This window comes from Coffea arabica, chromosome 9e (assembly GCF_036785885.1).
Source record: "Coffea arabica cultivar ET-39 chromosome 9e, Coffea Arabica ET-39 HiFi, whole genome shotgun sequence".
Classification (NCBI taxonomy): Eukaryota; Viridiplantae; Streptophyta; class Magnoliopsida; order Gentianales; family Rubiaceae; genus Coffea; species Coffea arabica.
In genome coordinates, this window is record NC_092327.1 from 39639374 (window position 1) to 39662773 (window position 23400).

Consider the following 23400-nt stretch of genomic DNA (forward strand, 5'->3'; position numbering starts at 1 on the left):
CAATTATTCTCCAAACCCCTTTAGGGGTTGTAGTTTGTGTTAGAGTCAAGAGATGAACCAGATTATTCAATACTCGAATTGAGTTCGATTTCATAAGAGCCCGTTCGAATTTAATTAGCCAATTAATCAAACTAAGTTTGAACCATATTTTATATTCAATGAAATACAAATTCGATAAAAAAGTTTGCTCAACCTTGATTCGAAAAATAAACAAACAAAATTTGAACAAAATTTCAAACTCATTAAGATAATCAAATAAATTTGAGCACCAAATATTCAACTTGATTGGCATATGTACACCCTAGCTTGCATTGGTTCAAGCAAACTTTGCATACAACTGCTTGGGCTAACAAATTTAGTGAAGAAAGCCCAATACATAACGACGGCGTTTGACTGGGAAACCGGATAATTGCTAACTTCCTTTCGTTTTCCGTTTTCCCTTTAGGGTCAAAATATCCGCCGTCACTAACTGTAGCCTTCTGGTTCTAAATCCTAACGAAGCTCTGTGAAAGAGAAGCATATTCTTTTCGATTGGATTGCGAGAAAGCAGAAGCCTAATAATCAATTAATCAGTCAAGGGGAAGGAAAAAAAAGAGGAATGGCGGAGGATTTGGTACTGGACACGGCGATAAGGGACTGGGTGTTGATACCACTATCGGTGGTGATGGTCCTAATCGGAGTCCTCCGCTACTTCGTCTCTAAGCTCATGCGTAGTTCTTCCCAATTGCCCGATCCTAAGATAGTCAAAGAAGGGTATACTTGCTTACCCCTAATCTGGAGATCTATGTTTTGGGTATAACCAAAATATTTGTCTATTTTTTTGCCTTTTTATAAAAATTTATTTTCAACTTAATTGTTCAGGCAGGTGATTATTAGGGCTAGGAATTTAAGGGCTGCTGCCAATTTTATCCCTGCCAAGTCCTTTCGTGCTCGTAAAGTTTACTACAGCAATGAGGTTCGATTTTCTTTCTTCTCCTTTTTTGTTTTTGTTTTTGGCTTAGGTAATTGTTATGCAAATCCCCCTCCCCACTTAAAAAAAAAGGTTCTTGTGCCCTCTTTTGCATCGGGATCTAAGAGTCGGTAATCCCAAAAGCTTTTTTACTCGTTGCCTTTCATTTGTGCAAGCATTTTGACTTTCTAGTTAAGAAAATTTATCTTTTTCCCCGGCCCCCAGGGAGGTGGCTTGGATTGGCGAGCAGGAGGGTTTTTAGTCTAGTGCTAAAATAATGGAACTTTATACAAACTATTGAAGAAATGAAAGGGAATGCAAAGCCAGACGTTAATCTGAGAATTGAATTACAATAAGTGATAACTAAAATCTGTGAATATTTTGTAGTATAATGTGTTTACTGTCAGATTTAAGGGAGGATGCTATTGATGATGAAGTTATTGTGGAAACTACAGCATTACTTAGATATTCAGAGCATGTGCAGACTGGAAATATGTGGGATGCCACAAATCTGTGAATATTCAGAGCTGCGAAATAAATGAATAAGCTGAGAAGAAAAAACTTGAGCCAAAGGCCCAAGGGGATGCCACCAATCCTGCCAGAGATAAGACATCTGGCCATTACCAACAACTATCTGAATTCACTTCCTAGCCGCAGCACATAGCTTTACCACTCACTTTAGAAGTCTTATGCCTAATGTTGCTTCATTAGTCATCCTTTACCTTTGAAATTAGTTTGAATTCTGCTGTTGGGGCTGATAATAGACTAGAGAGGTTTAAGAAATACAAACCCAGGGTGCTGATCTTATGCTTGGGACTAGCATTCTTTCTAGTCTTCATGTTTATTACTATCCCCTTGAGAAAATGCCTGGCTGCTAAAAAGGTTGGAAAAAATCAGTATGAAACTCTGTGTTGTTTACTAGGTAGTGCACTTACACTTGTTTTCTTAGGAGTAGGCCTGGACTGTGAACTTAGACTGCTGAAAGTGTCAGAGGAGATGCAGCCATATGTTCCTGTGACTAAGGTGCAGCAGTGCTATTGATAGAACAAAAACTGTTATCTGAAATTTCAAATTAAGTAAGAAGATAGATGATGGACTACTTTTAAGGAAATTTAATTGGAAGAAGTTTGAGCAAACTATTTTGCCCTCTCTCAAGGCTTCTCATAGATTCAATAATCTTTGGCCTTTTCTTGGTCCATAAAAATCTAAATATAGTGAAAAGGCTGTAAAAAAGAAATTAACTTGATGGGGGCAGGCTAGGGTAATCTCAAAAAAAAAATTTTCAGTAATGACGGATCTAGGGCGAGATAAGTATAATTTACTCAGGAAGTATGTTAACTAATTTCTGTATAACATGGGCAATGGAGGTTACTTGATTAGAGAGTAAAGAAGCGAGGTTTCTCCATGATGTGGGTCTGTAGAAATCGAAAATGAATGCATTTTGTTTACTCATCATTTGCTTAACTTATATTTTGATATGTGGATTATAATATGACATTTCAGGAAAATGGACTGTTATTCGTGCCCAAGGGCCAAGCTCAAAATGCACAGGCACAAATGTTTTCTGACCCCAACATGGCTATGGATATGATGAAGAAGAATCTTTCAATGATCATACCACAGGTGAGAAATAATCGATTATTAATTTTCTTGATGACACAGCCTATAGCTGAATCTTTAATGGTTTTACAGAGATAAAGCTGAATCTGGCCATTATAACTTTATCCTCTCTTCTGCAGACTCTAACTTTCGCGTGGGTCAACTTTTTCTTCTCGGGTTTTGTAGCAGGTCTGCCTGTTCTTTTTCTTTCATTCTTTTTACCTCGTCTAGTACTACATTGATATTGTCTCTGTGTTACTTCTGTATGACGAGCCATTCTATGATCTGGTCTTCTTGATGTAGTTGCTAAGTTGGCTAGAATTTGAAGGTCTTGGTTGTCATATAGTTTATTGTATATATGCATCTGCAACTTTGATTTCTACATCTATGTTGTTGATTCAGTCTGGCTCTTTCTTGGGGATTGAAGCATGACGTTTTTGCCTTTTGCTTGGATGACATACTTTCTATAGTTCTCCTCCTAGTCACTGATATTTTTTTTGAGGTTGGTCTTGTATCCTAATGGATACTGATGTAAGCATCTTAATATGTTCTTCCTCAGCAAAGATACCGTTTCCACTGACACAGAGGTTCAGATCAATGTTACAGAATGGTATCGATTTGAGTACTGTTGATGTCAGCTATGTCAGCAGCCGCTCATGGTAATTGAGTGTTGTTGTCAGTAAAGTTTTTCTCTAGTATTGCATTGCTTGGATGTTAATAAATCTACACTGCGTATCAGGTATTTCCTCAACCTGTTTGGGCTAAGGGGCTTGTTCAGTCTTATTTTGGGAGAGGAAAATGGTAAGTATCCTGAATATTACTGGTTCTTTTGAATCATCAATCTGGATGTGCATTTTCCTCTCTCTGTCTCTCTCTCTCTCTCCTGTTTGCCTATATGAAAGAATGAAAACGTTATCATTCAGTGGGATCTTAATTTGCTGCTTTCATACAGCAACTGATGACACACAACGGATGATGCAAATGAGTGGGTTTGGTATGGATCCTTCTAAGGTATGTTCTTATGGACTTTGCTGTTGACCATTGATGCTTGGAACTATTAAATGATGTGAATATCACTTCTTGGTTTCGAAATGGAAGTATGCACTTTGAGGTGAAAACCCTCCAGAAAAGCACGTAAAGCTCAATATCCTGATTAGTACTCGACTCTTTTACTGACATTAACTTGTTTAGGGTTTTCAGTTATTGCGGAAATGCTGTTGTGCTAAATGTGAAAATAGTGTTTTTAGAGCCAATCGATTGATTAATATTTTTGCTTTCAAGTTTCCCTGTGAGACATGGCTAAAACATTACTCTGTCACGTTTGATAATTGGACGAGTGCTTTTAACTTGAAGCTTTTTTGCTACTCTTGTCAGAGTTTGAGTGCCGAGAAAGATGGTCTAGATATAGTCCAGCATGAATGGGCCTTGCCGAAATTTGAGCAGCGGGCGGAAGCAGTTTTGAGGAAACTCGTCAGCTAACAACCGACAAATGGAGAAATTATGCGTTGCCGCATCTGATCGTGCAACTGTATTTGGGGATTATGTCATCAGCCTGGAAGTTGGAAAAGATTTTACCTACCATGTAGAAAAAGGTCAAGATGACCGGGAGCCCTTGAGCTCCCTGCTGTTGGTGCTTCCATTTGAGAAATAATTTTATTAGGCGATCGGACTCTGCTTCAACATATTTCAAAGTGTGTTATGGAGTTGAATCCATAGGTTAATTGCTTTGGAATTTACGCTAGTAGTTGTAATGCAACAGCTCTGAAAGTTTGTAGGATCTTTTTTTTGGAAAAAAAAAAAGGGTGCAAGAGACCGTCTCTGGTTGCCCCTGTTGGATATTTTTTTTTTTTGTTCTATTTATTCAGAATTTGCGTGCAGGGAATTGTATATCTGGATGTTAGTCTGGTCTGTTATATTTATTGCTGATTATTCTCTGGAAAGACAAAATAGGAAAGCTGCACCAATATAAAATTCGAGTGTAAGATGCAGTATTGTAGTAGATGAGGACCTTGACGAGGCACGGTGATGATACGCTAAACGAATCCACCGGCAAATGAAATTTGAAAGTTTCAGCTGATGTTGCAATTAACACTGTGGATTAGGGACGGCAACGGCCTGCTGCCCACTAATTTCCCCCGTCCTTTGCGCCCCCCCCCCCTCCCCCTGCCCTGCTTTTCTTGCGGGGGAGCTAATAAAAAGTTGCCATATAATTTTTTTATAGTCAAAATTTGACAAATAATTAAGTACTAAAATATTAACACATCATTAAATTATTATTCATTATAATTTCACAATTGAAACTTATAAAAACAATTAAACAAGAGTTATTTGAATACAATCCAACATCATGAAACAAATATAATTAAAGTAGTGAAGTTTTCATTTTTGATATAAATATAATTATTAAGTTATTATTGTGTTTTTTTTTTTGAGGAAAAAAGTGTTATTATGTTAAGTGTAATTATGAATTTAGTATAAACTTATTAGTTAATCTAGTATAATTAATTAATAATTTCTATTAGAAAACATGTATAATTATTAATCTAATTATATTACATATACTAATATCCATTATATAATACATATAACTAATAATAATATTATTATAAATTTATAACTAATTAAATTAAATATTATATACATAATTATATACATACATATATTTATTTATTTATTTTTTTTAACGGGTGAACGTTTCAAGACCCCAATTGACATTCCTACTGTGGATCCTCTGCGAATGACAATACTGTTCCCAAATTAGGCATGTCAGGGTGACAAAGTGGCTGCTGATGTGTTAATGGGTTCAGAAAAATACAAACTACTTTTATCTTTAATATGATGGTAATGGAAATTATATGCACTCCGTTCAAATATGGTAATGGAAAATAGAAATGACTGAACGAAACGATTCTGCAGCACGAGGACGGCAGGAAGGAGACAGAATTCTGTGATCTCTCTGTTTTCTTCCTTATGCCTTCACTAACTTTTTTTTTTTTCTTTTAATTGTCGGATTGGTCATTATGCTGCCTCGGAACTTGAACTTGCTATAATCTATGGTGGAGACCGTATCAAGTACGAACAAACACAGTGCCCAAAGCACATCCATCTCTGCCAAGTGCCAACCCCGAAAATGTAAACTTCGAGATTTGATTATTCACTGATTTCCACCACCACCACAGCCGCTGCATGAGCAGGTTCTGCCTGCGATCATACTAGTTGTTATGTGCATTGATCCTTCATTGAGGGATGGGATAGAAATGAATTTAAACGATCAATTCTTGAGTTAGTGGTCTTCAAAACGGTTGAAGCGTTAACAGAGAAAAGCTTTTCGTAGCAGAAATTAAGGATTCTTGACAACCTCTTGACTGCTAAAAAAGATCCATGAGTAAATGACACGAGACAAAAGCGTGAAAGCGGACCAGGTAAGCTGCCCAAAGTAAAGAATTTACGAAAAGAAGAGGGAGGGTCTTTGCTAAAAAGATGTGATAGGGCCCCGTATCTAACAGTCCACGGTAAAATTTATCATTTATGTATCACTGGCTGGCTTTAGCCTTTCGTTTGCGTAATTAACGGGGGTTTGGAGCGAAGAGCGTGGCCTTGTTATTCACTAACGAGCTTAATAAGATCATGTCCCATCCAACCCAACAAATGCAACTTAATTGCAACTGTCTATGGGTTGATTTGAGAGATCCCACATTTACATAAATGTCGGGACCGAGTACTGAGTGCTGCTTTAAAAAAATTATGCTCTTCTTCTTTACTGAGTCATGATTCAAAAGATTATGGCGGTGAACCCTGTTTTGGATCTTATGCCGAACCCTTTTTTTAGGCGTCTTACCCTTTGATGGTGAATGCCATCGTCGGCCCACCAGTAGGAATGACAGTACCATGAAGAGGAGACACCGTTAGGAATTACGGTACCAAGAAAAGGAGGAGATGGCCAAACACTAAGCTGCAAAAGACTTGTTGGTGGGTTCTTTCAACTGCTGGCTTGTAGTTTTGAAGAGAGGAAGCCTTTCTCCATCATCCAACGTCAACTTCACCAAAAGTGTTTCCGCTTACTAGTTACTACTGTAGTATTTACTTGGGGCTTTTGTTGTGGGGAGGAAAAAATGAAAGGCTACAGGTGAAGGAACCATTGCTACTGTACGTGCCTTCTATCTATGTATAGCAGACCCACAAAGGTCTAGGAACCAGAGAAATTTATCAACCACTCCTTTGTTATTATTATTTTTTTTCAATTAAACGCCTGTTGCGTGCTTGTGCTGCCTAGTGTTGATTTCCCAATTCATATTTGCATGGTAGATATCACTTTTCTTTCTCTTTTTTTCCCACATTGCGTCAGCCGCATGATCCTAAATTTTGAGGCTGCCGATTCGATCGATGAACTGTTTAAGAAGACAATTTCAACAAGAATTGCATCATGTCAACGTCTTCTCTAGCCAGCTATGCACAGTAACCCTCATCAACTGCATCTCCCTGCCTTGCTGCCCCGCAAAATTGTCCTATTACAATTGGTTCTCACAAAAATGAGATCAAAGCTTGAAATCATAAGCCCGTTGGAAGAAACAAGTGCCATGACGTGAAAGCAAGAAATTAGGACGGGGAGATGACCGGATGATATATACATATTGTTGGGATCCATAATATATAGAACAGGAGAAAGGTGGAGAGTGAATATTAAAGGATCATCACGTCCATCCCATCACAGATAATAATAATATTCGGATGGCAATTATGTTATGCAAGACCGGACCAAATAATGAATGAATGTATGAAATGGAAGAAAGAACTGAAGAACGCGGTCTCGTCCGATCCGATGTTTGGTAGGCACACGTGGCATGCGTCCACTTGGTCAACAAAACCAATCGTAGTGGGCCCCAAACCCGCCGTCCAACTCACACTTGAATCGACTTTTCCCTCTTTTTCACCTTAACTTTACAGGCCAGCCGGAGGCGGAGAGGGAATATACGCCAAGAAATAGGCTTGACTCTCGAGAGAGAGAGCTGGATGACGAATGATTTTGATGGGCAGCAAATTTCACATCTCGCATCCCCACCCCACCACCTAGGCTGCTAATCTGCATGCCTCGGGTTATTAATCAAATTTAATTAGCAGCAGCAAATCAATACTACTGCGTAGGTCTACCGGCTAATGAATGAGATACTGCGGTTTACTAAAACCGGAGGCAAAAGGGGAAGAGAAGCTTCTTCGAAGACATTTGATGGTGATTGCGCACTTTGTTCAATGGTTAGATGCCCCTATAAAGAGGTGCGTACGTTCCCTCATCAGATTTGAAAAAGAAAGAAAAAAAAAAAAAAACCGACCCAAGTTAAGAAGAAGTGGTAAAATTTACGTGGAGCATCCGTCCCAAATACCTCATTTATGCCGAATGCATGTCAATATTTCTTTGGTCATATCATATGGACACATCAATTTCATAGCTGGCACCTGCCGTGTCCACCGTGGAATGTTAGGCAAGTGCCAATACCAAGTACGCCCGTGGTGCCCTTGATAAACCAAAAACCAATATACTAGTAATTTGTTTACAGATCTTGCCTACCCATGGATATCATCCTTGGATCTAAAAGTATTAGTAGCAGGTTTCTTCTCAAATGAAGAAACAAATGTATTCTACCAATGTCGAAAACCAACATAAAGGTGACAAATAGATAGTGGTGGGCCATATGAGCCAAGCAAGCAAACCTTTTAATCGGTTGAGACAGGGGTATGTTACTGGCAAAAAAAATTGTTGTGGGACCTCTCGGAATTAATAATGTATTCAGTAAGACCTTCTCTTGACGCCGAAGAAATGCAATGGCACGAAATGCAATTGCGCGAAATACTTCTGACGATTAAGATATTTCCAAATTGCCCGCGTGCCAATGGTCAGGAGGGATATTTGTAATAAAAACTTGGGCGTTATTTGATAGTTTTTGGATGCCTAAAAGGCGTGATCTATCATTTTGGCAAATGGCGTGCTTTAATTTTGTCAAAACCACACGCTTTTCAGTTATTATGATTAATTGATGTAGGTGAGATCATATTAGTAACTTTAATCAACTATGTTCGACTTAGTTGACCATGAACAATCATATAAATAGTCCTTATTAACAGTTGTATAAATAGGCATAAGTAGTTATAATCGTTGGAATCCACTATCTGATTAATGGCTATTATGAGTTATTATCTTCTTAGTCCAAAAACAAATTGAGAGATAACAATGATCCATATCTACCACCATCTTATGAGCTAGCATCAAGGAATCGACAATTAGATTAGACCCTTAATTAGTTATAATCGTCGGAATTGACAATTCAATTTAATTGTTATAATGAGTTGTTATCATCTTAACCCATGGAGGAATTGGGGAATTCATAGCAAGATGATCCATATTTACAACCATCTACTTATGAGTTAGCACCAAGGAATCTATAATCAAATTAGAGACTCAATTAGTTATAATTATCGGAATCGACTATCTGATTAATCGCTATAATCAACTATTATCGTCATAGTGTTACAACGCATTAGAAAATGCATAACGAAATGATCCATATCTATTACCGTTTTCTTATGAACTAGCAACAAAGAATCGACTATCGGATTGAATGCATAATTATGTGGTATTTGGTAAAAGGATTTCGGTATAGAGAATTGGAATAAACCTCATAATCATTGTTTGGATTACTATTATCGGAATTGAAATTTTGGAATTATATATAAAAATGCAATGGCGTTTCCCAATTCCCTAGTAACTTGGAAGGTTTTGGATAAAAGCCAAGTTTGATTCCCTTTTAGAAACAGGGCTCGTCCCGCTATTCGTTAAAAAAATTAACATATAATAATAAATATAAATGTAATTATATTTATAATTATTATATACACATATAATATATTATATAAATATATATTATAAATTTATTAATATTAAATAATAATATATTTATATTATTTAATTAAATTCATAAGGAGAGGAATTATCATCTTAGGAGGTTTAATCTTTATTGCCTTATTTTCTTTCATCTTAGGAGTTTTAATCTTTATTACCTTATTTTGTTTACATGTATATTAGTACTGGTATTCGTTTCATCGAATGTGAATTAGTAATAGTACTACTTTTCATTACACGTGTACCGTGTACTTAGAGGTGTCAAAATGGGTGATTTGGGCGGGTTTGGGTTAGGTAAAATGGGTAATGGGTATAAATGAGTCAACCCATTTATACCAATTTAATTAGATGGGTATAAATGGGTAAGTCAAAAAATGAATTGGATAACCCAATTATCCATTTATAACCCATTTATTTTAACTTATTGTAAATTCATTTAAATTCATTTTTGCAAACTAAGTTATCAATTTATACCATCATTTACACCCATCATTAGTTTAAAATATTTATTTATAATACTCAATAAACCTAATTATCAATTTTTTCCATATGTACTATATGTCGTAAAATTACATACTATTTAATAATTAAACAATAAGAATATAAAATTTTGAACTAAATACTATAAAAGTTAACATAAAAACTTAATCCAAAAATTTTGAACCTCTAGCAATTTTTCGTGTATAAATTTAAAATTTCATTTTGGAAAAATAAGAAAAGAGACTAAAACTTGTCATAAATTGATAATGGTGAAAAATAAGCAAGTTAACGGGTGGGGGAAGATAGGAGGTTTGGGAGAAAATAATTTTAAATAGGTTAATTGGGTTTGATGGGTTACCCAATAATACCCAATTATTTAAATGGGTATTATTGGGTAATCCATTTATACCCATATGCAAAAATTGTACATACCCATACCCATACCCATTTAAGTACAATCAAATTTTTGTACTCTCATCAGCCATAACTGAACGGGTTTATTTGAAATATAGCAGGGATAAACACTGGGAAGAGGCCCTAACGTGAAGAATGACTGATGGGCTACGTTATTTAACATATAGCAGGGATAACTAATTTCAGCAGGGATAAACACGATGAGTAAAGTATGACTGATGGGCACGAAAATTAAATGGAAGAAGAAAACTATCTATTTCCTCCACCAAACAAATTAGTATGGCTGATGCATAATTTATTTAAATTTTGAGAAATACACCGTTTGGAATGGAGGGGAAAAAATACACAGTTTGGAATCACAATAAATGGACTGTCATGAGTGCCTAACTTCCATTTGGTATTCAAATACTAACTATTGGTATTTAAAAAATGCACTCTATTTTATCCAATCAGAATAAATCCTTATACTTTTTTATTTTTATTTGTTATTAATATACTCAATTTTTGGTAATACAAAGTAAGACAACAAAAAGGTAAATTTGAAATTATATTTTTTAATATACTCAAAATGAATTTTTTAATATTATATTTCAAAATGAGCTGTAAATAAACAAATAGTTTAAAGTAAGGGGGCAAGTGAGTTTCAGACCCAAAAAAAAAAAATAGAGGCAAGTGAGATTTTTCAATATTTGTGAGTGCCAAGTAAAATTGTTAGAAACCTCCGGGGAGGTTTATGAAATTATTCCAAACAAAAATTAAGAATGAATAAGTTGTTTTTTATAATGGTTCTAAAGGTTCCTTGAGACTTTATAAATTAGATGTCTTGAGTTTGCAAAAACAATTTCTTGCATATCTTTGTAGTGGAAACGGAGTTTAAACTTGCTATAGGTCAGTTTCTTGTTTTCCATTGTATCCTAAAAGGGTAATTTGGCATTCAACCTAATTTTATTCTCATTTTATCCAACTAATAAATTAGCTTATGAAAAAAATGGGAAAATGGATAATTTATGGAGAAAAGTCATAAAGAGCTGGTGTTTTATTGGAAAACGGGTTTATTTTTATTTGTCCGATAAATAAATTTGTTTATGGAAAAATGGGTACTCTATTCTTATAATGGAAGAAAGCCATAAAGAGCTGTTGTTTTATTGGAAAATGGTTTTATTTTTATTTTATCAGATAAATAAATTTGTTTATGGGAAATGGGTACTCTGTTCTTATAATGGAGGAAAGATATAAAAAGTTGGTCTTTTATTAGATAACGGGTTTATTTTTATTTTATCTGATAAATAAATTTGTTTATGGAAAAATGGGTACTCTGTTTACTCTGTTCTTATAATGGAGGAAAGCCATAAAGAGCTGGTCTTTTATTAAAAAATGGGTTTATTTTTATTTTATCCGATAAATAAATTTATTTATGGGAAAATGAGTACTCTGCACAGGCACAAATGTTTTCTGACCCCAACATGGCTATGGATATGATGAAGAAGAATCTTTCAATGATCATACCACAGGTGAGAAATAATCGATTATTAATTTTCTTGATGACACAGCCTATAGCTGAATCTTTAATGGTTTTACAGAGATAAAGCTGAATCTGGCCATTATAACTTTATCCTCTCTTCTGCAGACTCTAACTTTCGCGTGGGTCAACTTTTTCTTCTCGGGTTTTGTAGCAGGTCTGCCTGTTCTTTTTCTTTCATTCTTTTTACCTCGTCTAGTACTACATTGATATTGTCTCTGTGTTACTTCTGTATGACGAGCCATTCTATGATCTGGTCTTCTTGATGTAGTTGCTAAGTTGGCTAGAATTTGAAGGTCTTGGTTGTCATATAGTTTATTGTATATATGCATCTGCAACTTTGATTTCTACATCTATGTTGTTGATTCAGTCTGGCTCTTTCTTGGGGATTGAAGCATGACGTTTTTGCCTTTTGCTTGGATGACATACTTTCTATAGTTCTCCTCCTAGTCACTGATATTTTTTTTGAGGTTGGTCTTGTATCCTAATGGATACTGATGTAAGCATCTTAATATGTTCTTCCTCAGCAAAGATACCGTTTCCACTGACACAGAGGTTCAGATCAATGTTACAGAATGGTATCGATTTGAGTACTGTTGATGTCAGCTATGTCAGCAGCCGCTCATGGTAATTGAGTGTTGTTGTCAGTAAAGTTTTTCTCTAGTATTGCATTGCTTGGATGTTAATAAATCTACACTGCGTATCAGGTATTTCCTCAACCTGTTTGGGCTAAGGGGCTTGTTCAGTCTTATTTTGGGAGAGGAAAATGGTAAGTATCCTGAATATTACTGGTTCTTTTGAATCATCAATCTGGATGTGCATTTTCCTCTCTCTGTCTCTCTCTCTCTCTCCTGTTTGCCTATATGAAAGAATGAAAACGTTATCATTCAGTGGGATCTTAATTTGCTGCTTTCATACAGCAACTGATGACACACAACGGATGATGCAAATGAGTGGGTTTGGTATGGATCCTTCTAAGGTATGTTCTTATGGACTTTGCTGTTGACCATTGATGCTTGGAACTATTAAATGATGTGAATATCACTTCTTGGTTTCGAAATGGAAGTATGCACTTTGAGGTGAAAACCCTCCAGAAAAGCACGTAAAGCTCAATATCCTGATTAGTACTCGACTCTTTTACTGACATTAACTTGTTTAGGGTTTTCAGTTATTGCGGAAATGCTGTTGTGCTAAATGTGAAAATAGTGTTTTTAGAGCCAATCGATTGATTAATATTTTTGCTTTCAAGTTTCCCTGTGAGACATGGCTAAAACATTACTCTGTCACGTTTGATAATTGGACGAGTGCTTTTAACTTGAAGCTTTTTTGCTACTCTTGTCAGAGTTTGAGTGCCGAGAAAGATGGTCTAGATATAGTCCAGCATGAATGGGCCTTGCCGAAATTTGAGCAGCGGGCGGAAGCAGTTTTGAGGAAACTCGTCAGCTAACAACCGACAAATGGAGAAATTATGCGTTGCCGCATCTGATCGTGCAACTGTATTTGGGGATTATGTCATCAGCCTGGAAGTTGGAAAAGATTTTACCTACCATGTAGAAAAAGGTCAAGATGACCGGGAGCCCTTGAGCTCCCTGCTGTTGGTGCTTCCATTTGAGAAATAATTTTATTAGGCGATCGGACTCTGCTTCAACATATTTCAAAGTGTGTTATGGAGTTGAATCCATAGGTTAATTGCTTTGGAATTTACGCTAGTAGTTGTAATGCAACAGCTCTGAAAGTTTGTAGGATCTTTTTTTTGGAAAAAAAAAAAGGGTGCAAGAGACCGTCTCTGGTTGCCCCTGTTGGATATTTTTTTTTTTTGTTCTATTTATTCAGAATTTGCGTGCAGGGAATTGTATATCTGGATGTTAGTCTGGTCTGTTATATTTATTGCTGATTATTCTCTGGAAAGACAAAATAGGAAAGCTGCACCAATATAAAATTCGAGTGTAAGATGCAGTATTGTAGTAGATGAGGACCTTGACGAGGCACGGTGATGATACGCTAAACGAATCCACCGGCAAATGAAATTTGAAAGTTTCAGCTGATGTTGCAATTAACACTGTGGATTAGGGACGGCAACGGCCTGCTGCCCACTAATTTCCCCCGTCCTTTGCGCCCCCCCCCCCTCCCCCTGCCCTGCTTTTCTTGCGGGGGAGCTAATAAAAAGTTGCCATATAATTTTTTTATAGTCAAAATTTGACAAATAATTAAGTACTAAAATATTAACACATCATTAAATTATTATTCATTATAATTTCACAATTGAAACTTATAAAAACAATTAAACAAGAGTTATTTGAATACAATCCAACATCATGAAACAAATATAATTAAAGTAGTGAAGTTTTCATTTTTGATATAAATATAATTATTAAGTTATTATTGTGTTTTTTTTTTTGAGGAAAAAAGTGTTATTATGTTAAGTGTAATTATGAATTTAGTATAAACTTATTAGTTAATCTAGTATAATTAATTAATAATTTCTATTAGAAAACATGTATAATTATTAATCTAATTATATTACATATACTAATATCCATTATATAATACATATAACTAATAATAATATTATTATAAATTTATAACTAATTAAATTAAATATTATATACATAATTATATACATACATATATTTATTTATTTATTTTTTTTAACGGGTGAACGTTTCAAGACCCCAATTGACATTCCTACTGTGGATCCTCTGCGAATGACAATACTGTTCCCAAATTAGGCATGTCAGGGTGACAAAGTGGCTGCTGATGTGTTAATGGGTTCAGAAAAATACAAACTACTTTTATCTTTAATATGATGGTAATGGAAATTATATGCACTCCGTTCAAATATGGTAATGGAAAATAGAAATGACTGAACGAAACGATTCTGCAGCACGAGGACGGCAGGAAGGAGACAGAATTCTGTGATCTCTCTGTTTTCTTCCTTATGCCTTCACTAACTTTTTTTTTTTTCTTTTAATTGTCGGATTGGTCATTATGCTGCCTCGGAACTTGAACTTGCTATAATCTATGGTGGAGACCGTATCAAGTACGAACAAACACAGTGCCCAAAGCACATCCATCTCTGCCAAGTGCCAACCCCGAAAATGTAAACTTCGAGATTTGATTATTCACTGATTTCCACCACCACCACAGCCGCTGCATGAGCAGGTTCTGCCTGCGATCATACTAGTTGTTATGTGCATTGATCCTTCATTGAGGGATGGGATAGAAATGAATTTAAACGATCAATTCTTGAGTTAGTGGTCTTCAAAACGGTTGAAGCGTTAACAGAGAAAAGCTTTTCGTAGCAGAAATTAAGGATTCTTGACAACCTCTTGACTGCTAAAAAAGATCCATGAGTAAATGACACGAGACAAAAGCGTGAAAGCGGACCAGGTAAGCTGCCCAAAGTAAAGAATTTACGAAAAGAAGAGGGAGGGTCTTTGCTAAAAAGATGTGATAGGGCCCCGTATCTAACAGTCCACGGTAAAATTTATCATTTATGTATCACTGGCTGGCTTTAGCCTTTCGTTTGCGTAATTAACGGGGGTTTGGAGCGAAGAGCGTGGCCTTGTTATTCACTAACGAGCTTAATAAGATCATGTCCCATCCAACCCAACAAATGCAACTTAATTGCAACTGTCTATGGGTTGATTTGAGAGATCCCACATTTACATAAATGTCGGGACCGAGTACTGAGTGCTGCTTTAAAAAAATTATGCTCTTCTTCTTTACTGAGTCATGATTCAAAAGATTATGGCGGTGAACCCTGTTTTGGATCTTATGCCGAACCCTTTTTTTAGGCGTCTTACCCTTTGATGGTGAATGCCATCGTCGGCCCACCAGTAGGAATGACAGTACCATGAAGAGGAGACACCGTTAGGAATTACGGTACCAAGAAAAGGAGGAGATGGCCAAACACTAAGCTGCAAAAGACTTGTTGGTGGGTTCTTTCAACTGCTGGCTTGTAGTTTTGAAGAGAGGAAGCCTTTCTCCATCATCCAACGTCAACTTCACCAAAAGTGTTTCCGCTTACTAGTTACTACTGTAGTATTTACTTGGGGCTTTTGTTGTGGGGAGGAAAAAATGAAAGGCTACAGGTGAAGGAACCATTGCTACTGTACGTGCCTTCTATCTATGTATAGCAGACCCACAAAGGTCTAGGAACCAGAGAAATTTATCAACCACTCCTTTGTTATTATTATTTTTTTTCAATTAAACGCCTGTTGCGTGCTTGTGCTGCCTAGTGTTGATTTCCCAATTCATATTTGCATGGTAGATATCACTTTTCTTTCTCTTTTTTTCCCACATTGCGTCAGCCGCATGATCCTAAATTTTGAGGCTGCCGATTCGATCGATGAACTGTTTAAGAAGACAATTTCAACAAGAATTGCATCATGTCAACGTCTTCTCTAGCCAGCTATGCACAGTAACCCTCATCAACTGCATCTCCCTGCCTTGCTGCCCCGCAAAATTGTCCTATTACAATTGGTTCTCACAAAAATGAGATCAAAGCTTGAAATCATAAGCCCGTTGGAAGAAACAAGTGCCATGACGTGAAAGCAAGAAATTAGGACGGGGAGATGACCGGATGATATATACATATTGTTGGGATCCATAATATATAGAACAGGAGAAAGGTGGAGAGTGAATATTAAAGGATCATCACGTCCATCCCATCACAGATAATAATAATATTCGGATGGCAATTATGTTATGCAAGACCGGACCAAATAATGAATGAATGTATGAAATGGAAGAAAGAACTGAAGAACGCGGTCTCGTCCGATCCGATGTTTGGTAGGCACACGTGGCATGCGTCCACTTGGTCAACAAAACCAATCGTAGTGGGCCCCAAACCCGCCGTCCAACTCACACTTGAATCGACTTTTCCCTCTTTTTCACCTTAACTTTACAGGCCAGCCGGAGGCGGAGAGGGAATATACGCCAAGAAATAGGCTTGACTCTCGAGAGAGAGAGCTGGATGACGAATGATTTTGATGGGCAGCAAATTTCACATCTCGCATCCCCACCCCACCACCTAGGCTGCTAATCTGCATGCCTCGGGTTATTAATCAAATTTAATTAGCAGCAGCAAATCAATACTACTGCGTAGGTCTACCGGCTAATGAATGAGATACTGCGGTTTACTAAAACCGGAGGCAAAAGGGGAAGAGAAGCTTCTTCGAAGACATTTGATGGTGATTGCGCACTTTGTTCAATGGTTAGATGCCCCTATAAAGAGGTGCGTACGTTCCCTCATCAGATTTGAAAAAGAAAGAAAAAAAAAAAAAAACCGACCCAAGTTAAGAAGAAGTGGTAAAATTTACGTGGAGCATCCGTCCCAAATACCTCATTTATGCCGAATGCATGTCAATATTTCTTTGGTCATATCATATGGACACATCAATTTCATAGCTGGCACCTGCCGTGTCCACCGTGGAATGTTAGGCAAGTGCCAATACCAAGTACGCCCGTGGTGCCCTTGATAAACCAAAAACCAATATACTAGTAATTTGTTTACAGATCTTGCCTACCCATGGATATCATCCTTGGATCTAAAAGTATTAGTAGCAGGTTTCTTCTCAAATGAAGAAACAAATGTATTCTACCAATGTCGAAAACCAACATAAAGGTGACAAATAGATAGTGGTGGGCCATATGAGCCAAGCAAGCAAACCTTTTAATCGGTTGAGACAGGGGTATGTTACTGGCAAAAAAAATTGTTGTGGGACCTCTCGGAATTAATAATGTATTCAGTAAGACCTTCTCTTGACGCCGAAGAAATGCAATGGCACGAAATGCAATTGCGCGAAATACTTCTGACGATTAAGATATTTCCAAATTGCCCGCGTGCCAATGGTCAGGAGGGATATTTGTAATAAAAACTTGGGCGTTATTTGATAGTTTTTGGATGCCTAAAAGGCGTGATCTATCATTTTGGCAAATGGCGTGCTTTAATTTTGTCAAAACCACACGCTTTTCAGTTATTATGATTAATTGATGTAGGTGAGATCATATTAGTAACTTTAATCAACTATGTTCGACTTAGTTGACCATGAACAATCATATAAATAGTCCTTATTAACAGTTGTATAAATAGGCATAAGTAGTTATAATCGTTGGAATCCACTATCTGATTAATGGCTATTATGAGTTATTATCTTCTTAGTCCAAAAACAAATTGAGAGATAACAATGATCCATATCTACCACCATCTTATGAGCTAGCATCAAGGAATCGACAATTAGATTAGACCCTTAATTAGTTATAATCGTCGGAATTGACAATTCAATTTAATTGTTATAATGAGTTGTTATCATCTTAACCCATGGAGGAATTGGGGAATTCATAGCAAGATGATCCATATTTACAACCATCTACTTATGAGTTAGCACCAAGGAATCTATAATCAAATTAGAGACTCAATTAGTTATAATTATCGGAATCGACTATCTGATTAATCGCTATAATCAACTATTATCGTCATAGTGTTACAACGCATTAGAAAATGCATAACGAAATGATCCATATCTATTACCGTTTTCTTATGAACTAGCAACAAAGAATCGACTATCGGATTGAATGCATAATTATGTGGTATTTGGTAAAAGGATTTCGGTATAGAGAATTGGAATAAACCTCATAATCATTGTTTGGATTACTATTATCGGAATTGAAATTTTGGAATTATATATAAAAATGCAATGGCGTTTCCCAATTCCCTAGTAACTTGGAAGGTTTTGGATAAAAGCCAAGTTTGATTCCCTTTTAGAAACAGGGCTCGTCCCGCTATTCGTTAAAAAAATTAACATATAATAATAAATATAAATGTAATTATATTTATAATTATTATATACACATATAATATATTATATAAATATATATTATAAATTTATTAATATTAAATAATAATATATTTATATTATTTAATTAAATTCATAAGGAGAGGAATTATCATCTTAGGAGGTTTAATCTTTATTGCCTTATTTTCTTTCATCTTAGGAGTTTTAATCTTTATTACCTTATTTTGTTTACATGTATATTAGTACTGGTATTCGTTTCATCGAATGTGAATTAGTAATAGTACTACTTTTCATTACACGTGTACCGTGTACTTAGAGGTGTCAAAATGGGTGATTTGGGCGGGTTTGGGTTAGGTAAAATGGGTAATGGGTATAAATGAGTCAACCCATTTATACCAATTTAATTAGATGGGTATAAATGGGTAAGTCAAAAAATGAATTGGATAACCCAATTATCCATTTATAACCCATTTATTTTAACTTATTGTAAATTCATTTAAATTCATTTTTGCAAACTAAGTTATCAATTTATACCATCATTTACACCCATCATTAGTTTAAAATATTTATTTATAATACTCAATAAACCTAATTATCAATTTTTTCCATATGTACTATATGTCGTAAAATTACATACTATTTAATAATTAAACAATAAGAATATAAAATTTTGAACTAAATACTATAAAAGTTAACATAAAAACTTAATCCAAAAATTTTGAACCTCTAGCAATTTTTCGTGTATAAATTTAAAATTTCATTTTGGAAAAATAAGAAAAGAGACTAAAACTTGTCATAAATTGATAATGGTGAAAAATAAGCAAGTTAACGGGTGGGGGAAGATAGGAGGTTTGGGAGAAAATAATTTTAAATAGGTTAATTGGGTTTGATGGGTTACCCAATAATACCCAATTATTTAAATGGGTATTATTGGGTAATCCATTTATACCCATATGCAAAAATTGTACATACCCATACCCATACCCATTTAAGTACAATCAAATTTTTGTACTCTCATCAGCCATAACTGAACGGGTTTATTTGAAATATAGCAGGGATAAACACTGGGAAGAGGCCCTAACGTGAAGAATGACTGATGGGCTACGTTATTTAACATATAGCAGGGATAACTAATTTCAGCAGGGATAAACACGATGAGTAAAGTATGACTGATGGGCACGAAAATTAAATGGAAGAAGAAAACTATCTATTTCCTCCACCAAACAAATTAGTATGGCTGATGCATAATTTATTTAAATTTTGAGAAATACACCGTTTGGAATGGAGGGGAAAAAATACACAGTTTGGAATCACAATAAATGGACTGTCATGAGTGCCTAACTTCCATTTGGTATTCAAATACTAACTATTGGTATTTAAAAAATGCACTCTATTTTATCCAATCAGAATAAATCCTTATACTTTTTTATTTTTATTTGTTATTAATATACTCAATTTTTGGTAATACAAAGTAAGACAACAAAAAGGTAAATTTGAAATTATATTTTTTAATATACTCAAAATGAATTTTTTAATATTATATTTCAAAATGAGCTGTAAATAAACAAATAGTTTAAAGTAAGGGGGCAAGTGAGTTTCAGACCCAAAAAAAAAAAATAGAGGCAAGTGAGATTTTTCAATATTTGTGAGTGCCAAGTAAAATTGTTAGAAACCTCCGGGGAGGTTTATGAAATTATTCCAAACAAAAATTAAGAATGAATAAGTTGTTTTTTATAATGGTTCTAAAGGTTCCTTGAGACTTTATAAATTAGATGTCTTGAGTTTGCAAAAACAATTTCTTGCATATCTTTGTAGTGGAAACGGAGTTTAAACTTGCTATAGGTCAGTTTCTTGTTTTCCATTGTATCCTAAAAGGGTAATTTGGCATTCAACCTAATTTTATTCTCATTTTATCCAACTAATAAATTAGCTTATGAAAAAAATGGGAAAATGGATAATTTATGGAGAAAAGTCATAAAGAGCTGGTGTTTTATTGGAAAACGGGTTTATTTTTATTTGTCCGATAAATAAATTTGTTTATGGAAAAATGGGTACTCTATTCTTATAATGGAAGAAAGCCATAAAGAGCTGTTGTTTTATTGGAAAATGGTTTTATTTTTATTTTATCAGATAAATAAATTTGTTTATGGGAAATGGGTACTCTGTTCTTATAATGGAGGAAAGATATAAAAAGTTGGTCTTTTATTAGATAACGGGTTTATTTTTATTTTATCTGATAAATAAATTTGTTTATGGAAAAATGGGTACTCTGTTTACTCTGTTCTTATAATGGAGGAAAGCCATAAAGAGCTGGTCTTTTATTAAAAAATGGGTTTATTTTTATTTTATCCGATAAATAAATTTATTTATGGGAAAATGAGTACTCTGTTCTTATAATGGAGGAACGGGTTTATTTTTATTTTATTTGATAAATAAATTTATTTATGAAAAAATGGGTACTCTGTTCTTATAATAGAGGAAAGCCATAAAGAGCTGGTCGTTTATGGGAAAGTGATACTTTACAGAGAGTGATCGTGATTTGGTTTATGAAATTATCCCAAAAAAATTTAGAATGAATTTATTTATTTTGAAAGTTGTATAACCATCGTTAAATTTCAAATATCCATTCCTTAAACTTCAAAATCATCTCCACACAATCACAAACTCCAAACCCTCCGTCTCTCTCCCTTCCTTAGAGTAAAATTTCTAGTGAATAAATGGGTTTAATATGTAATACCTGTGTTCCCATTAATTACTATTTATTTTTGGCTTTCCTCCATAAACTGCTCATTTTCCCCTTTTTCTATGAATTACCAGTTCTTTATATCACTCCTCCACGAATTATTTATTTAATTCATGTTGCTATTTTTCTTGGTCCGGTTTCGCGCTTCTTCATTTTATATGTCTACAGTGACAAATGGTGTCGGGTTGGGCAGACCTATGTGTCCTTATATGTTAAATTCATTTTTTACCCTTCAAACAATGTATCATTTTCTTTGGTTGGTCAAATGAAAGCTTTTACTTCTACAACCGGTATCCAACCACTACATCTGAAATCGTGCCACTTCTTCTAAGTACAATCCAACGGCTATATCGCACACAAGTCCATCTTGTGGTTGAGATTAAATTTCTACCACAACAGACATCAGAATTATTTCTGTGCTGTAGACGCATCCTTAGTAGCAGGTTTAAAATATTCAAGTGACCGAATGGGTGGCATGATTTGATGAGAGAGATTGGCAGAATGGCCAAATGGGGTGATGAGTGTGATCAAGCGTGGCAAATCAGGCGGCACGCAAGTGGGTCCCCCTTCACGAGTTGTACTATCTGGAAAGCAAAGCCAGCAGTTGCCGCTGAAAGATGGATTCAGATGGGACCCATTTTAAGGGATCAATTTTTAGAAAGGGCGGTTTCCAAGGCTCTCGAGATTTTTTTTCTCTTTTTTTTTTTTATTGTTTGTTTGGTGCTGCAAGTACACAGTTTTTTTTTTTTTTTTTTTTTAATTCCTTTGAGTAATTTTCCCATTATATTAAGGTTTAAATTCATCCCCTCGATTGTCCGCACCAAATAGGCGTTGTTTGGAGAGGAATTTTTTACTGAAAAATCTGTACGTTTTTCGTGAACATATTTTTAAATCACCTTTTTATTTCACATATATTAAATCGTTACAGTATATTTTCTATAAAAACTTCAAAAAATTGCAATCCAAACACGACCTTAAATCTCGATTCTAATAATAATAATTCCAACAAAAAGTGAAAGAGGTTTTGATCTAATAATTAAAGCAAAGAATGGAAGAATTAAGGAGTTATTGGATTCAAATTCTCCTCTGCTACTTCTGGCTGCAACTTGCCACGTCACTGTTTGATGAATTTTGGCGGGTCCACGTAGGTTGGTACATATACCGATCCACGTCAGCGAAAAAGGGTCACTGTCCCCTTTGACGTCTGCTTGGATTTTGGCTGATGTCCCAAGAGCGAGCGAAATTTCATGGCACGGGTTTAAGCTTTGCACCTTCCTATTTTTTGGCTGCTGATAGAGATGGCATTGGTACCAACAACAACAACACATGCCATGGGGTAGAAGATAATTATTACTTTCACTCCTAATTTAGCTGCTCGAAGTTAATAACAAGAATTCAACGTATTATTAATATATGATTGATTATTCCGTAAACAATAAGGAAATCTGTTGATATTTTAGAGGGTTTGGAAAAACTCAACAGTCTCTTTCTAGCTGCACAAGTTCTTGATACTCTTTCTATCAGACTGCGACAGTTGATCATGAAGAAGCATTAATTATTATTTTTGACGTGGCCCTCTGTCTGGATTTGAATGACCCCTAGAAAATTCAGTTACTAAAATTGGAGAAAGAAAAGAAGAAGAAGAAAAAGAAATACCGTCCAACGAGTAAAATCCGACCAGGGTTTTGCATGAAGATCCTGACTAGAATTAAAAAGAAAGTTTTCAGAATCCCAATAGTCTAAATGCATTCAAGTCAACAATAATCTTACCCAAAAAAAAATTCTTTTTTTGAATTGCTTTGTCTGCTCGGAACAGATGTATTAGTTAACTGGGAAAAGGAGCTACGAAGCCAAATTCTTGGGTTGAGAAAACTGATCAAAACAGAAGAGAATGCCATGCATTCTAATATATTTGTTCAAAAGCACTTGAGCGGCAACATAATTCAAAGTTCTCATTCGGCTTTGCTACTGCAGATGCAATGCTGCATGGCTTAAAATCATTAT

General features: G+C 35.3%; 2 protein-coding genes across 2 annotated transcripts; both read left to right on the top strand.

Moving 5' to 3' along the window:
- Window positions 1-364: 364 nt before the first annotated feature.
- Window positions 365-4386, top strand: LOC140014767 (uncharacterized). Its single transcript, XM_072066135.1, has 8 exons — window positions 365-753; window positions 862-955; window positions 2453-2572; window positions 2689-2737; window positions 3108-3207; window positions 3288-3349; window positions 3501-3559; window positions 3923-4386. Exons 1-8 carry the CDS (start codon window positions 599-601, stop codon window positions 4025-4027), a joined length of 744 nt encoding a protein of 247 aa, XP_071922236.1. The 5' UTR covers window positions 365-598; the 3' UTR covers window positions 4028-4386.
- A 7384-nt stretch (window positions 4387-11770) lies between these two features.
- Window positions 11771-13659, top strand: LOC140014836 (uncharacterized). The gene is made up of 6 exons (XM_072066364.1): window positions 11771-11845; window positions 11962-12010; window positions 12381-12480; window positions 12561-12622; window positions 12774-12832; window positions 13196-13659. Exons 1-6 carry the CDS (start codon window positions 11780-11782, stop codon window positions 13298-13300), a joined length of 441 nt encoding a protein of 146 aa, XP_071922465.1. The 5' UTR covers window positions 11771-11779; the 3' UTR covers window positions 13301-13659.
- The last annotated feature ends 9741 nt before the right edge of the window (window positions 13660-23400 follow it).